Below are 14,958 nucleotides of genomic sequence, written 5' to 3'. Positions count from 1 at the left end.
ATCTTTAATTTTGGTAATATTGCAAGTGTATTTTGTTATTAATTAGCTAATTGTTCCACTGAATTTTCAATTCCTTTGATCCTAAATCATGTGAGGATGGAAAATAAATAACATTTTAGTATAACTTAAATAAAATTTAAAATGTTAAGGTGTAATGTAAATATGTAATTAATGAATACTATGTGATGCATGTATCAATAATATCAATGAAGAATATAAATATTACTTAGCATGATATTTTAATCATCATAAAATTTTCTATATCAACACTATTACTTAGTAGTTAGTATGACACTGAAATACTATTCAATAAACCATTTCCATTAAAAGTCATTAATCAAAGGCTGCACCATTCATGTTCCAACATAAAATGATAAAATGTTACCTAAAATGGTACTTTAAATGAGTTATTGACATAATTAAGCATATTTGATTAATCTGCCACCGTCCATGTCATGTCATTCTCAAAGATCCAATGGCACACCTCAATCTTACCCGGACCCGACCCAAGTGCCAAGAAGGCACCATGCGTGGCACCCCAAGCTGACGTGTCGATATGACAAATGGCAACACCGTGGTTGATCTTGTCCTTGGTTTTCGGGTCCAAAATATCCGCTTCGTAGACCCGAACTTTAGGGACCGAGTGGCAGTAATAGACTAAGTATGGGAAAAGGCTTTGGTGACACGAAACTGATTTGGTGAGTTTTCCACCGTTGATTCCTTTGACCGATCCGATCATGATGGTTTGTTTCGCCCCCACGGTGGTTTCCGTCGTCCGAACCACCACGTTCCGGCCCAGCACGGCGGTGGCGAAGTCGATCATGTCCTCCACGGAGGTGACGCACCGCTTGGTCTCGTCTCTGCTCGGTGCGCGCTCGCACTCGGCCAACGTGCCGGCGATCATCTTAGCCATGGCGGAGCCCTCGACGGCGTGGAAAATTTTCTCCAGTTCGCCGATCTCCGCGGCGGAGAATGGCAGCTCCGCCGCGATATTCCGGGGCAAAAACGACCTTTTCGGCATCTTATCCCGAATATCTGGCATAGGCATTATAGTCCCACTCTTCAACATCTTCTCTCGGAAAAACTTCCCGGGCTCCACCCACCTCTTGTTATTTACCATTTTGCCCTTGGCCGCCCCCACCGCCGCGGTTACGTCGGTGGCGTTCAGGTAGCCGGCGAATGTGACGCCGGTTTTGGCGTAGTCTTTGAAGGTGTTGTTTACGCCGTAGCCATTGAAGGAAACTCTGTCGCTGTCACTATAGCCGGAGAATTTATCCGTCCCTCCGTTGAACGTTTTGCCGTAGTTCACGAAACCGACATCGGCGGCGTTCGATTTTTTGCCGTAGGAGTTGAAAGAATCGGCGCCGACGTTAGATTCCTGACGGTAACTGTTGAACGTGTCGACGGGGCCGTTCCCTCCGGCGCCGTAATTCTTGAAGGTGTTATCCGGGTTGTTTCCGTTAAAGGCATACGATGTGAAGGTATCGGCATCTCCATTACCGGACTCGCCGTAGTTTTTGAACGCGGTGTCCATCACGTTGGAATTGTTGCCGTAGCTAGTGAACCCAGTGGCGGCTCCATTGCCGTTTTTGCCGTAGCTCGTGAAGTTCTGATCGCCGACGTTAGCGTTTTCCGAGTAAGATTTGAACTCCTGTTTCCGACCATCGGCGTCGTCGGAGTAGGCAGTGAACCTTAGATTCGGCACGTTAACGTCCTTCGCATAGTTCCCGAACTCGCCGGCGCCGCCGGCCGTGGCGGGGCCGTAGGTGTGGAAGCTCTGGTCGGCGACGTTGCCGCCGGTGGCGTAGTTGGAGAACCGATCAGTGTGGGCGGAGGAATCCCGGCTGTACCGCCTGAACGTGTCGACGGGGAGGTTCACGTCGACGGTGTAGTTCTTGAAAGAGTCGGCGCCGGCGGCGCTGTGGGACCCGTAATTAGTGAAATTCTGGAACTCGTACGAGGTGAAATTGACGTTGTCGTCGTGCTTGCTAAGGCTGCTGGGGGATAAATCGGGGAAGCAGAGCAGGTCCGCCGAGGAGCAAAATTCCGGCAATTGGGCGGCGAGGGAGTTCCGATCCGCCTTCGCGATCTTGGAAAAAACGGCATATTGTGCGGCGGTCAACGGCGACGCCATGTTGATGAGAAACCACGGCCTGGGCAGATCATTAGAAATCTTGTTATTCCAGTAACGAATCAGATAAGCCTTCGGCGTGAAGGGGCTATCTCCGACGGCGACCTGCGTCCATTGCCACCATAATAACGTAGAATCAGAGAAAAGTCTATACTAATCAAATATGCAAAAATAAAGTAGCATTTTTCATATAAAAAAAAGGATAAAATTAGAAAAAAAAATATTTAGAGATATAAAATAAACATAATGTAAAATTCATTGCACAACATAAAACTTGACCGGAATTTTTAGATTAGATATAATAAGTAGGATCGTCAATTCATCCATGCATGAACTAACTACCAAATACCAATCATCGATTCTCTCATGATTCTTCTTTAGAAAAAAATAAAATACATAAAACAGTTTCTTAAACCTTTTTTTTTTTTTTGGAAACACAGTTTCTTAAACTTTAATTCATGCAATGCACATTATTATGACATGAAAAAATCAGTTTTTTTTTTTTAATTGTTACACCACTAGGTGTCGTGAATACCCCTAAATATAGAGATACTTTTTATACTTATACTATATTCAGACTAATCTTTTTTCGAATCAGGTCGAAAAGGACTGAGTTTTATGCTAGTGTATATAACAAAAAAACAAATACCATAGCCGTATAAATATATAATCTTGAACTCTAAGCATACGATGTTTGGTTTGATTTCTGTTCAATCCCACCCGTTTCATTCCATACAGTTTACAAAAGTAACAAAATAGATGCATTTAGATAAGAATATACATAATTAACAAAATTAAACTAAAAATCAATATACAAACATTGAGCATACAGATAATGGGCGATAAATCTACCATGTTTACAAAAGAAAATAGATATATACAAATACGAATATATAAAAATAAATTATGAACATTGAGTATATAACTGAGTGACGTTAATAAATAAATAAAAAATAGCCACTTACAATGGGAGATGGAGAAGGCAAGCACAAGAAAAGAAGAAAGAGGCAAAGAGGGAGAGAGTGGAGCTTCATTATTCTGTAAATTGAGAGAGAGAGAGAGAGAGAGAGAGATAGAGAGAGATGGGGAGAGAGAATATAAGAGGAGTGAGATGGAATTTCGGTATGTTAGTTGTGAGACAACTTTATAGTGAGAGTTTTGTGAGGGGTGGAAGAGAACAGTTGAGATGATGGTGGGAGGTAGGGTGGTAAATAGTAAATAGTCAATGCCTTAGGAATAGAGATTTTGTAGGTTTTGTTACTTAAAACCTAAAGTATAACAAAGTGTTATTTTTAGAAACTAACTAAAATCAACTTCCTAGAGGGTATAGTATGTAGTTTCTTACTTTTCAAAAAATCATTTCATATGTAATTGTATTTCATGGAAAAAATTAGGAATCCTTTCTAACTCTTTAAAAATATAATTAAAATCTTAGGGGTATATATTTTAGAATTTAACTATTTAAATTAAAGAAACTTGTTGAGATATAGAATTAAAAGCATATATATGAGAACACCTGTTAAAAAAAAAAAAATTGGTATAACGTTAACTATTGATCTAGGATGACCAATGGCTCTAAAGCAAAAAAAAAAAAAAACTAATTTTGTGTTCTGAATGTACATTATTTGAATATTGAAGGTACTGATCTAGGATGACCAATGGCTCTAAAGCAAGAACAAAAAAAAAAAAGAAAAAATAATAATTTTGTGTTCTGAATGTACATTATTTGAATATTGAAGGTACATTATTTGGTATAATATACCAAATAATATACATTAGAAATGTACCTTTTATTCATGGTCCACTGCAAAATTTGTCAAATTTTTTAGATACATTTTATAGTAGTAAAAAAAAAATTGATCAAATAAGTTACTCAACTGCGCATAAAAATTCAATTTGGTGATTCAATTCAACAGAGAGAAGCTCTTCATCTCCTGCCAAAGATGAAGAAAATTTCTTGGTTTCCGTCAAAGATGAGTAGGCCAAGCAAGGTAGCCACATCACTACCTTTTTGTATAATATTTTTTTAATTTTTTTTTAAAAAAGCAATTAAATTTTTAATTTTAAGGCACTCCATCATTATTTTTATTAAGAGTACCTATCGTTTTGGTTTGATTGTACAAGTTTCGATTGTTCAGGAAATTACTTGCACTTTTTTAAAAATTAGATGGTCCAACAGTCATTGACTTATTTGACCTTTTTCTTATAAGTTTTAATGTGGTGATTAACAATTCTCTTAACATAATTGCAAATTCAATACCTATAAGATATAAGATTTGAAAATATTGATATATCAAAAATGGATTTGATTTGAACCTCATCCCTACTCTCAAATTTTCATTGAATTTATAGTAGTCCATATTTTTAAATTTGAAGACGTAGGAAATAAGTATTTCAAGATCTTAAGATTTTTATTTTTCTTAAAAGGAATTGAACATACATTTCATTCTTCCCAAAAGGTTGAATCCCCAATTTCAAGGGCCCTCCATACCCCGACTTGACAGAGCTCAGTAAGTACAAATTAAAGAGTCCCCATCACTGCTGCTGCTAGTGTGACACGATCGCTGATCATTCTTCCCAAACTTCACTCCTATAACCAACTGAGCTGCTCATGCGGATTGAACAAACATTTCATGATTAGTGGAATCGACAACATGTGGAATTGCACATATATAACGTTTCATAATATTTTTTTCTCCCTCTTCTTTTCATTTTTCTTTCATGAATATGGGAAAATCTCAAAAGGAATTTAAAAAAATTGCACCCACAAGTATAAGATATTAGGAGTAGCTTAATTAGTAAAGAGATTCCCCCAAGAGCTTGTTAGAGAAAAGAGACACACAAGCTTTAGATCCCACATTTATAAGGCAGTGACATTTTTCATCATTTTTGTGAGATTATGATATTATTCATCATCAAACCATATATTCCCTCCAACAATAAAACCCCATCCCACCCTGCATGAACTAAGAAATGATTCTCTTTCCATATTTCTATAAGCAAAGGTTGGACCAAATATTTTCAGATTGCTTGTTACAAATGCAACATCACTCTTTTGGATAAATCTTGATCAAATGATGTTTGGTTTGAGCCGGCTCGTTATATCTTGGTTAGGGTTAGAAACTCTTGGCTTCGAACCTCACAAAAATTAATTGAATTATGTTCACTTTTCTTTCTACAATTATTAAGTTACTTCTAGATATATACATTTAGTTTCTAAATATTATTTTTGTCACATTTGATACACAACTTTCATTTCATCACATTTAATTTAATCCTTTTGATCAAACTATCAATAAAATAAATAAATCAGAATGCATTAGACTTCTAATTCAAAATCATACATTTTCACACCCAAAAGCACCGAGCTGAGGTGTTCGATCAAGCTGGCATGGTACTAGATGATTTCCAATAAATTTCCAATAAAATCATACAATATGATGATTTCCAATAAATTTCTATTGTAGATTTAGTTTTAAGGAATAAATGTGGCAAAAAAAAAAAAAAAATGTGCACCAAATGTGATAAAAAATAATAATGACCAAACATGTTAGTGATATAATAGTCCAAATTAGTGCAAATAATTCAAATTAATTTTTTAGAAAGCTGTATAAATCTCATGATTAGAAAATATGGCAAATTATATCCTACATCAATGTTCACCTTGCATGGTGAATCCCGGTCTAAAACTATGTCAAAGTGTCAATTAGTACATCATGTTTAAAAACATATCCTATATTGGGGGCGTTTGACAAATAGTTGTTAGAGGATTGAGTTAGCGGGTTTGACTAGATGATTATATTAGCTAGGTTTAAGAAGATGTTTGGTAAATTAGATGCTAGTTGATAGTTGATTACATGCAAATGACCTTTAAGGGTATAATTTATTTTTTTTAAAATCTAGTCGAAAAGCTGTTTTGAACAACTTTTTGAATTTTAACATAATCGAACAATAAGCTGTTACAAAAATATGATTAACAAAACACTCATATTGGCTGTTTACCACTTTGGTTTGGGGTGATCCGTGGTTATTGGGTGATTCGGAGCCGAGGGTTGTGTCGGAGAAACCTCCTCATTTAGGGGAAGTTAAAGTTTCTGGATTAATAGATCCAGCATCCTCTACCTGGGACATTCCGTTGCTTAATGAGCTTTTTTCTGCTGTGGATGTTGAGCGTATTACTGCGATACCAATTAGCCCTGCCTATGATGATATGTGGTATTGGCATGGGGACCCAAAAGGAATTTATACAGTAAAAGCCGCTTACCGTGATTTAATGGGAACCGTTATTGTACCCCCAGTGGTTTTTCATCTTGGAATAAAATTTGGAACCTGAAGGCACCCCCTAAGTGGAAGGTTTTCTTGTGAAGAGCAGTGAGGGGAGTGCTTCCCACCACTATGAATTTATATAGTAGAAGGGTAGAAGTCCCATTAGCATGCCCTTTGTGTACTCTTTGTTCTGAAAATATTTTACACTCTTTGGTACAATGTGACTATTCTAAATGTGTGTGGAATATTTCGGGCTTTATTGTGCAGAGTACGGTGGGTGATGATTTTGGTGTATGGCTTGAATTGTTATTGCAAAATGTTAATGATGGATGATTTTGGTGTATGGCTTGAATTGTTATTGCAAAATGTTGATGATGATCAATTTACTGCTATGGTGGCCATTATGTACCATATTTGGTTGCAACGGAACTCAGCAGTTTGGGAGCATAAGGTGGGTAGGCCATGACATGTGTATGAAAGAGCGTTGGCATCTCTTCATGCGTGGCGCGCGGCTACGGTTCGCACGGAAAGGCAGCAGCAGACAGACGCACCGAGTGCCGCTGCTGGGCAGTCTGCCGCACTGCTGCGGTGTTCTTTCGATGCGGCATTCTCGGCCGAAACAAGAAGGGGGGCGTATGGTGTTGTATTGCAAGACGTGGATGGGAGTTTTATTGCAGCCAAAAACGACCCTTTACCGTTATGTCAGGGACCCTTTATGGCGGAGGCTTACGCATGTAAGGAGGCCCTTTCCTGGCTTAGAGATCGTGGGGTCACGGAAGTGGTGCTTCGGTCAGATTGTTCGAACCTGTGTCACGCTCTTGGTAATTCAGCGACGGAGTTTCGCACTTATGATGGTTTAGCTGTTTCAGCATGTCGGGACTTGATGAATTTATTAGTTTCTTGTTCTGTTATTTAAATTCCTCGTACTTTAAATGTTTTAGCTCATTCGTTAGCTCAGTCAGCCTCATTACAGGCATACTCTTCGGTGTGGGAGGATGATCCTCCTACTTTTGTTTCAGCTTTGATTGATTAATATATGCAACAGTTTACTTTCAAAAATATTGGCTGTTTAACCAAGTCAATCAGCTAATAGTGGTCAAATAAGCCAAAATTGACTGATAAGCTATGTTACTAAGCGGGGTTGTTCATAGTATTTATTCTATATGTTTATAAACCTAAACCTTATATCATATATAGACACTAAACTTTTGTACATCATAGTAGATTCATAATGTTCATTCTATATGTTTATAAAAATAAAACTTAATGTACATAAAGATTACACTATAGACTCATCATGTTTAGTAACATTTATCTTGTACTATGTTCATAATATTTGTTATTTATGTTCATAAACCTAAACTTTAATGTACATAAATACTAAACTAAATGTACATACGCATTTCCATTTACTCCATATAGTAGGTTAATAATGTTTATTCTATATGTTCATAAAAATTATACTATTGGCGCACCGTATTTAGTAGCATTAATAATTTATTATGTTCATAATATTTATTCTATATGATCATACACTATTTGATAGGTCTACGAATAGTAAAAAGAATACTTACACAAGTGTAAAGAAAATTTAAAGGAATTTTATTGATAACTTTCTATCTAAAATCATAATACACACGCCCCTTTTTTAGGTGAACATGCCTATAGAATCTTTTTAAAAATCTAATAAAGAAACCTTCTAAAAATCTGATAAGGAACATTCTAAAAATCTAATAAAGAAAACAATAAAAATAACAACTTAAAATAGGAAACAAGTTTCCTAATCTAAGTAGGAAAGTGGTCTAATTAGGGCTCTTCCAAATCAACTTTATTTTAAGTAAAATAATCTAAGTATCCAACATCCTTGATTGGGCTTGGATTTGAGATTCTATAATTCTTTTATTTATAAAATGGAATTCTTATTGGACTTTCTTGTTTCTTCCAAACATGATGCTTTAAGAATACAGTGATGAGCCCACTATGAATTCTCATTAGATCTTTTGTGTGTTTGTTCCTATCACACAAAAATCTAAAAGAAAATCATTATTCTTGTTGTTCTTAATGCTCTAAATAAAATAGTGAAGAAATTGCAACATCTGATTATATACGAGAGTGTTTTTAGTCTGGCAAGTTTAGCACTTACAAGCCTATGTGATTTTTATTTTATTCATAAAAAAAAAAAAAAATCCTAACAGTAACCTACTTTACTATTACAATAATGAATTATTAATATTGTGAAAATAAATTTGTAGCATTCAATTAATGCATCTATTTGAGATCCATCAGTATAATGTAGTTACATTACAATTATTGTGAAAATAAACTTGTAGTACTATAGAAATAAAACTATTACATTTTTACTAACTCAAGTTTCTATATAACCCATAATTAATTTGGACTAATTAAAAAAAACGTTTAGAATTTTCATTCAATCCATTTTCATCAATCCAAAAATAACTTAAACTAGTTTGCCACCTAAACACACCAGTAATATAAAATATTTCTTTAGGGGACTTTATGAACACCAGTCTTTGGCTCTTTGCCCATATTCTCTACAGAGTCTAAGCACAAAGTCTCTAGTCTAGCAAATAAATGTCTCATAAACTTCCCAATAAACAAAATTAAGGAAAAATTACATTTTTTGTCCTTAAATTATAGGGTAATTGTAGAATTCGTCCTAAGTGTTAGTCATGACGTTGCACTTTTCGTCCCTTTACTAATAAAACATTATGGACGAAATTTGCAATTTTAGTATAACTCAAGAACAAAAAGTGAGCACGGAAAGACGAAAAGTGCAACGACAATGATAACTTTGGGAAGAAAAGTGAGCATGATCAACACTCAGGGACGAATTCTATAATTACCCTATAACTTAGGAAAAAAAGTGCACTTTTCCCCAAAATTAATATCTCATAATTCTTGGTTGGCTGTACTGAATCCCTGTATGCACTTGAAGAAAGCATCATAAGAACTAGATTGAATCTTAATCATGGTGTTGTAAACAATAACTTTTGAAACCAACTGGAATTACAAGAAATACATAGTAGAGCAATTGAAATTTCTAAATATAATAAGACTGTTGTATGCGTTAATGCTCTACCGAATTACCCAAAAACATTCACCTGTTCAAACTCGATAAGCGATAAATTGTTATCTTCCTTCACAGAAAAACTCTCAGGTTCAGTAACTTCAATGCGACCCCATCTATCCACTGCGAGCCTCATTGATCCCTTGAACATATCAATTTTTGCATTACGCAAGGTTAGTGTAGCTCCCTCGGTCATCAGGTCCACTGCACAAAATGATCTTGTTAGAGACAGGGGGATTAATAATACTTTGATAGTCCCACCATTCATGCGCATAGTTAATCCACAAAGAAGAAAGACATATCAAATACAGCAAAGTTCACCAGGTGTCAAATACATAGTTGTATCCCCTTAAAGATTCAAAGAAGAAAGAGTTAACTGCTTGTCTGTACATGATTCCTCTTTATCATTCCAAAATCCAAACCTAAAGGCAATCAAAGAAGAAAAGGCTAACTGCCTGTCTGTACATGATTCCTCTTTATCATTCCAAACCTAAAGGCAACCAAATTAACATGTAAAGATTCAAAGAACAAGAGTTCAGTGCAGCACAAAATGTCTTGCTCTTACTTTCCCCAATAAAGAAGAATGTCTCACTCAAATCAATGACTTTAAATACCTATACAAAAAGGGTTGAATTTCTAAACTACTCGGCTTTTCCGCTCTTTCTTTCAAAGTACCCTAGTCAATTGACAAGAATACAAGATACCATCTGTATTACCTTCAATCTTACGCCCCAAAAAATAATCTTAACAGGCATACAGTAAATTTAAAACAAGCAACAGAACGATCTGAATTAAGGTTCCTGAAATCAAACATGGCAATTATATTGGCCTCAAAGAGCCCAAATCATACATATTGCGTTTCTGAAATCTGAGTTGCACAGAATTGCAATTCTTTCTCTAACAAAGTTCTAAATCTCCTAGCCATACAGTATTTATAATTCCAATTATTGTAACCACCACAGTCTCAAACCAGTATAACTTGGAAAAGAATAATAGGTTCAAAAAATTGAACGGAAAGAAACGATATACCTTGCTCATGTCTAGCAGTGAAGATGATGATTCCAGTTTCATCACCAACCAAGCACTCAACTAGTCGCATCGGACGGTTTAGATTTCCCTTTGGAACTACGGTCTTCACACTAAGAACCTTCACCGTTATATTGAGCCCGCTAGCCATTGGCCGCAGCTTCTCAACCTTGACGAACACTGGTTCATTCTTCTTCTGTTCAGCCATGGTTATCCACTAACAAAATCAGCCAAACAAAGAGTAAGAATCAAATCTTAACAAATCCATTTGATTAATATAAAAAATTAAACTGTATACAGACTACAATTATGCAACGCGATCAATCTGCATTGAAGTAAAATCTCCACATAGAAATTGAAAAACAGATAAATTTGAAGTTAATACTTGTACCTCGAAAAGAAAAACCTTAATTTGATTATGAATAACTGTGAAAATGAAATTTTTTGTGAATCATAAAAACTAGATAATTACCAGAATTCCTGCTAAGACCGAGATAAGAGGGATTTTTCTTCGGGGAAGAGGATGTGAAATGTCAACGCAAAAATATGAATTAGGTTTTGCGCAGTGGTTTTTACTTTTTACACAACAAAGCAAATTCCGTTATCTTCCCTTACCCTATTTTGCAAGCCCATCCCTTTTTCTTAGATTTGCAGAAGTAGATTTCCAATACAATTTATTCTCTTTGAAAAAAAAAAAAAAATTTACTGTAATAAATCTTGAAATTCCCAATCTGCTGTGATAGTGTCATTAGTGTGTTTAGAGGGAAAATGATTTGAATGAATTACAAATTTATAATTTCATATAATAAAGTAACTTCTTTTTTTATTATTAAAAAATATTCATATTACACTTAATATATTTGTGATTCATCTAAAATTTTGATAATTTGTCAAATACATTTTTGAAGGAGCTTTATTTTAACTTTTTTTTTTTTATTTTTTATTTTACCTCAAGATTCATCAATAGTTGAGGGTTCTAGTAAACAAAAATATGGAGTTAATTTTATAATTATTGAAAATTTTTGAAAGCGGAGTTCATTTTATAATTATTGCAAACTTGGACGTTTAGTATTTGTTAGATACTAGACTTCGATTCTCAATTCGCCTCTACCGAGGCTCAAACTCATAACCTTCCAAATGGAAGTCCAACCCGGGTACCATTAGACCACATAGTCTTGGTTTTTAAATGGGAGTTGTTCTCACTTAAACCCTCATATATACAATTATATATATATATATATATATATATATATATATATATATATATATATATATATATATATATATATATATATATATATATATATATATATATATATAGTTGGGATCATATGAGAACATGTGCTTAGGTGAGAACGTAAGAACACATCATGTGCATCCATCTAATATTTTTTTAATGGTCTATATTAGATTAATTGTGTGCGAACACACTAAATCGCGTTTGCACACATTTAATGCGCGTTCGCACACACTTAATCTAATCTAGACCATTAAAAAATATTAGATGGATGCATATGATGTGTCCCCACGTTCTCACATAAGCACATGTTCTCACTGGAACTCTACCATATATATATTTATTGATCTTGCTTAAATCAACGTCCAGGATTATCAAAAAAATTTTAAAAAAAACACACACGGTGACAATTTGATAATTTTTGCATCTAGGTCGAATTTAAGATGCGTGATTTTTGTGGTTAAGGTGCATGGATTTTGTGCTTAAGGTGCGTGGGTTGTGTGCTTAATGTGAGTATTTGTTGAAACTTAAGGTGAGTAGTTTTTGTGCTTAAGTTGTGTGCTTAATGTTAGTTTTGTTGGAGATAATGAACGACAATCGGGATTTAATATCCCAAAAATAATATTTATATATACACACACTAGTATATAAAATATTATTGGATATTTATCCGAAATATATATATACACACAAATATATATAAAACGGATCCAAAGGTTATATATACATGTATATCTACGAAAAAGATATACCAATATATATCAACCAAAATTAAAACTAATAGTCCTCAGATTATGAGTCCAATCCAAATAATATATCAAAAGAGAGAGAACGGATTTTTGCTTCAAAGCATAATCCAAACAAGAAAGAAGGAGAAGGAAGAAAGAAATGTACGAGTTAGGCGAGTGCCTTTCTTTCCTTAAAACCTTATTTGCCACATCCCAAAAGTGCTAGGAGCGTTGTGGCCTAGGTCTCCCAGGATAAAACGTACAACGGTTCGACGTTTGAGCACCCAAACGAACGAACCCGGCGAACAAGAGCACGGGCAAAAGCACAGCTTCAAGAATGGAGTAGAAGCAGAAGTATTTTGAGGCTTGAAAAAATTATTTTTCTTGTGTGTTACTCTTATTTTTTTCCCTTAGAAAAATTCTGCTGCACTCTACCCCTTCTTATATAGAGAGTGAGGAGTGAATAGCCTTTATTATGGCATTTAGGGGCATCCCTACAACTTCTTGTAACATCCACCATTAACATGGGTGTTAATTCAAAAATTAAAATTGCCATTAATCCCATAACAGCTGGAATTAAATCCCAACAGTCACAAAAATTAGAAGCTGTAGGAAAACTGTGCATGGCCAGCACAATTTCGGCCAAAGCCGAAACTGCCTTTGCCGAAACTTTGCACAAAGTTTCGGCCATTTCCATTTGACCGAAACTGGCCACTTGGCCATTTCAAAGTTTCGGCCAAGTGGCCGAAACTTGCACTTAACCTCCACGAAATTTTCCAGTGGCTGTGTCGGAAAATGAATACCGAAATTTTGGGATTTAATGTGCACCTCCCTGCACACGAGAGAGAGCCTCTATGCTATACAATTCAATAAGCTTAAAAAGAGCTCATGTATAAATAGTGGGGCAAATTCACTTCCCAAATCAATGTGGAACAAAAGCTCACTTTTTTCCTTTATTTTCCAACTCAAATGGGTCTACTTTGAGAATCAATATCTCATTCACCAATTATCCGTTTTGAGCGTACAATATATCAATCTCTTCGTCTCACTACGAAGAACCCGAATCCACTTTGACCCGACCCAAATCGGAAGTGGACCCTACTGATAATTGTACCACAAAATAGCCACTTAATATGCCATTTTATGCCATTTTAAGCTATTTTTTCCAACAAGTTTTTGTTGAAACTTAAGGTGCGTGGTTTGTGTTCTTAAGGTGCTTTGTTGTATGCTTAAGGTGCGTGGTTTTTGTACTTAAGGCGAGTGGTTTGTGTTCTTAGGGTGCTTTGATTGTGTGCTTAAGGTGCATGGTGATTTGTGTACTTAAGGTGTACCATTTTAATGCTTAAGGTGCGTCAATCGCACGAAAAGTCTAACCCGCACTTGAACCCTTCCATATCTAAAATCTAAAAACATAATAAGTTTCAATCCAGGTTATATCCCTGGTTTTTGTCCGTTTTTTCCGTTAACTTTTTTGTACCTTATGCTATAAAAGTTGTACTACATAATTTTTTGGACAAAAATATCCCTAACGTTATAACGTCTGTTATCATTCCATATTATTATTACCATGCACATGCATACACAATATTTTTTTCTTACATTCTTCAATGGTAAGTTTGATTTTATTTAGATTTTAATTAAATGTTACCATAGTTATATTTAGTAATTTATCATTTCTATAATTCTTACTTCAATAATATTAATATAAATTCTACAATTATAAATAAATAAATAAAAGTAACTAAAATTTTAACATTGAGTATTAATATTTGGCATATATTTTTGTGCATTGCGCATATAAAATACTAGTATATATATATATATATATATATATATATATATATATATATATATATATATATATATATATATATATATATATATATATATATATATATATATTCAATTATTTAATTTATTTATTTTTTCTAATTTTATTATTATGTAATTTTGATATTCTGTTTTTTTTTTAATCTGTTAATTTAAATATTATGTAATGTTAATCAGTGTATTTTAAGATTCTATAATTTTGATAGGTTACTTATTTAATATGTTGCTAATTTTATTTTCAATAATAATAATAACAATAATAATAATAAATTTTGCTATAATGATATATAACCCTAACAATAATTAATTCTCTTGATTTAATTATTAATTGATGACTATAATATTCAAACATGTTTTTATGTTGTAAAATACTCCGTATGTTTTTAAGAGTTTAATTTTGACCTTTTACTTATATAAAGTAGACATTTCTATGCATTATATTTTTTTATTAATGGTATGTATTTTGTAATTATTTAAATTATTTGACTGCAAACTCAAGAACTTTATATATATTATATTAGATTTGTTCTCATTTAATCTATTAATGAAAACGCGCGTCCAAGTGCAAACGTGCAAACTTGTGTACTTATAACAATTCTAGATTGTGCACTTTTAGAAGATTTTTATTGTACTTCTGATTACTGATTGTAGT

The 14,958-nt window shown here is 34.2% G+C and overlaps 2 protein-coding genes across 3 annotated transcripts; both read right to left on the bottom strand.

The window, feature by feature from the left end:
* Positions 1 to 300: 300 nt before the first annotated feature.
* LOC109160113 (polygalacturonase-1 non-catalytic subunit beta-like) lies at positions 301 to 3,222 on the bottom strand. The gene is made up of 2 exons (XM_019308276.1): positions 3,097 to 3,222; positions 301 to 2,236 (listed from the first exon to the last, which is right to left on the bottom strand). Exons 1-2 carry the CDS (start codon positions 3,163 to 3,165, stop codon positions 434 to 436), a joined length of 1,872 nt encoding a protein of 623 aa, XP_019163821.1. The 5' UTR covers positions 3,166 to 3,222; the 3' UTR covers positions 301 to 433.
* Positions 3,223 to 9,342: 6,120 nt separating this feature from the next.
* LOC109160116 (uncharacterized protein At4g28440-like) lies at positions 9,343 to 11,173 on the bottom strand. 2 transcript variants are annotated; one of them, XM_019308282.1, is made up of 4 exons: positions 11,125 to 11,173; positions 10,984 to 11,071; positions 10,515 to 10,728; positions 9,343 to 9,689 (listed from the first exon to the last, which is right to left on the bottom strand). In XM_019308282.1, exons 1-4 carry the CDS (start codon positions 11,142 to 11,144, stop codon positions 9,502 to 9,504), a joined length of 510 nt encoding a protein of 169 aa, XP_019163827.1. In that variant the 5' UTR covers positions 11,145 to 11,173; the 3' UTR covers positions 9,343 to 9,501. The 2 variants fall into 2 exon arrangements, with proteins under 2 accessions (XP_019163827.1, XP_019163828.1); XM_019308283.1 differs by lacking the exons at positions 10,984 to 11,071; positions 11,125 to 11,173 and adding an exon at positions 10,903 to 10,968.
* Between the last annotated feature and the right edge of the window lie 3,785 nt (positions 11,174 to 14,958).

Source organism: Ipomoea nil, unplaced genomic scaffold (assembly GCF_001879475.1).
Source record: "Ipomoea nil cultivar Tokyo-kokei standard unplaced genomic scaffold, Asagao_1.1 scaffold2845, whole genome shotgun sequence".
In the NCBI taxonomy this organism is placed as follows: domain Eukaryota; kingdom Viridiplantae; phylum Streptophyta; class Magnoliopsida; order Solanales; family Convolvulaceae; genus Ipomoea; species Ipomoea nil.
Note: the sequence above shows the minus strand (reverse complement) of the source record. Positions and strands in the feature narration are given on the sequence as shown.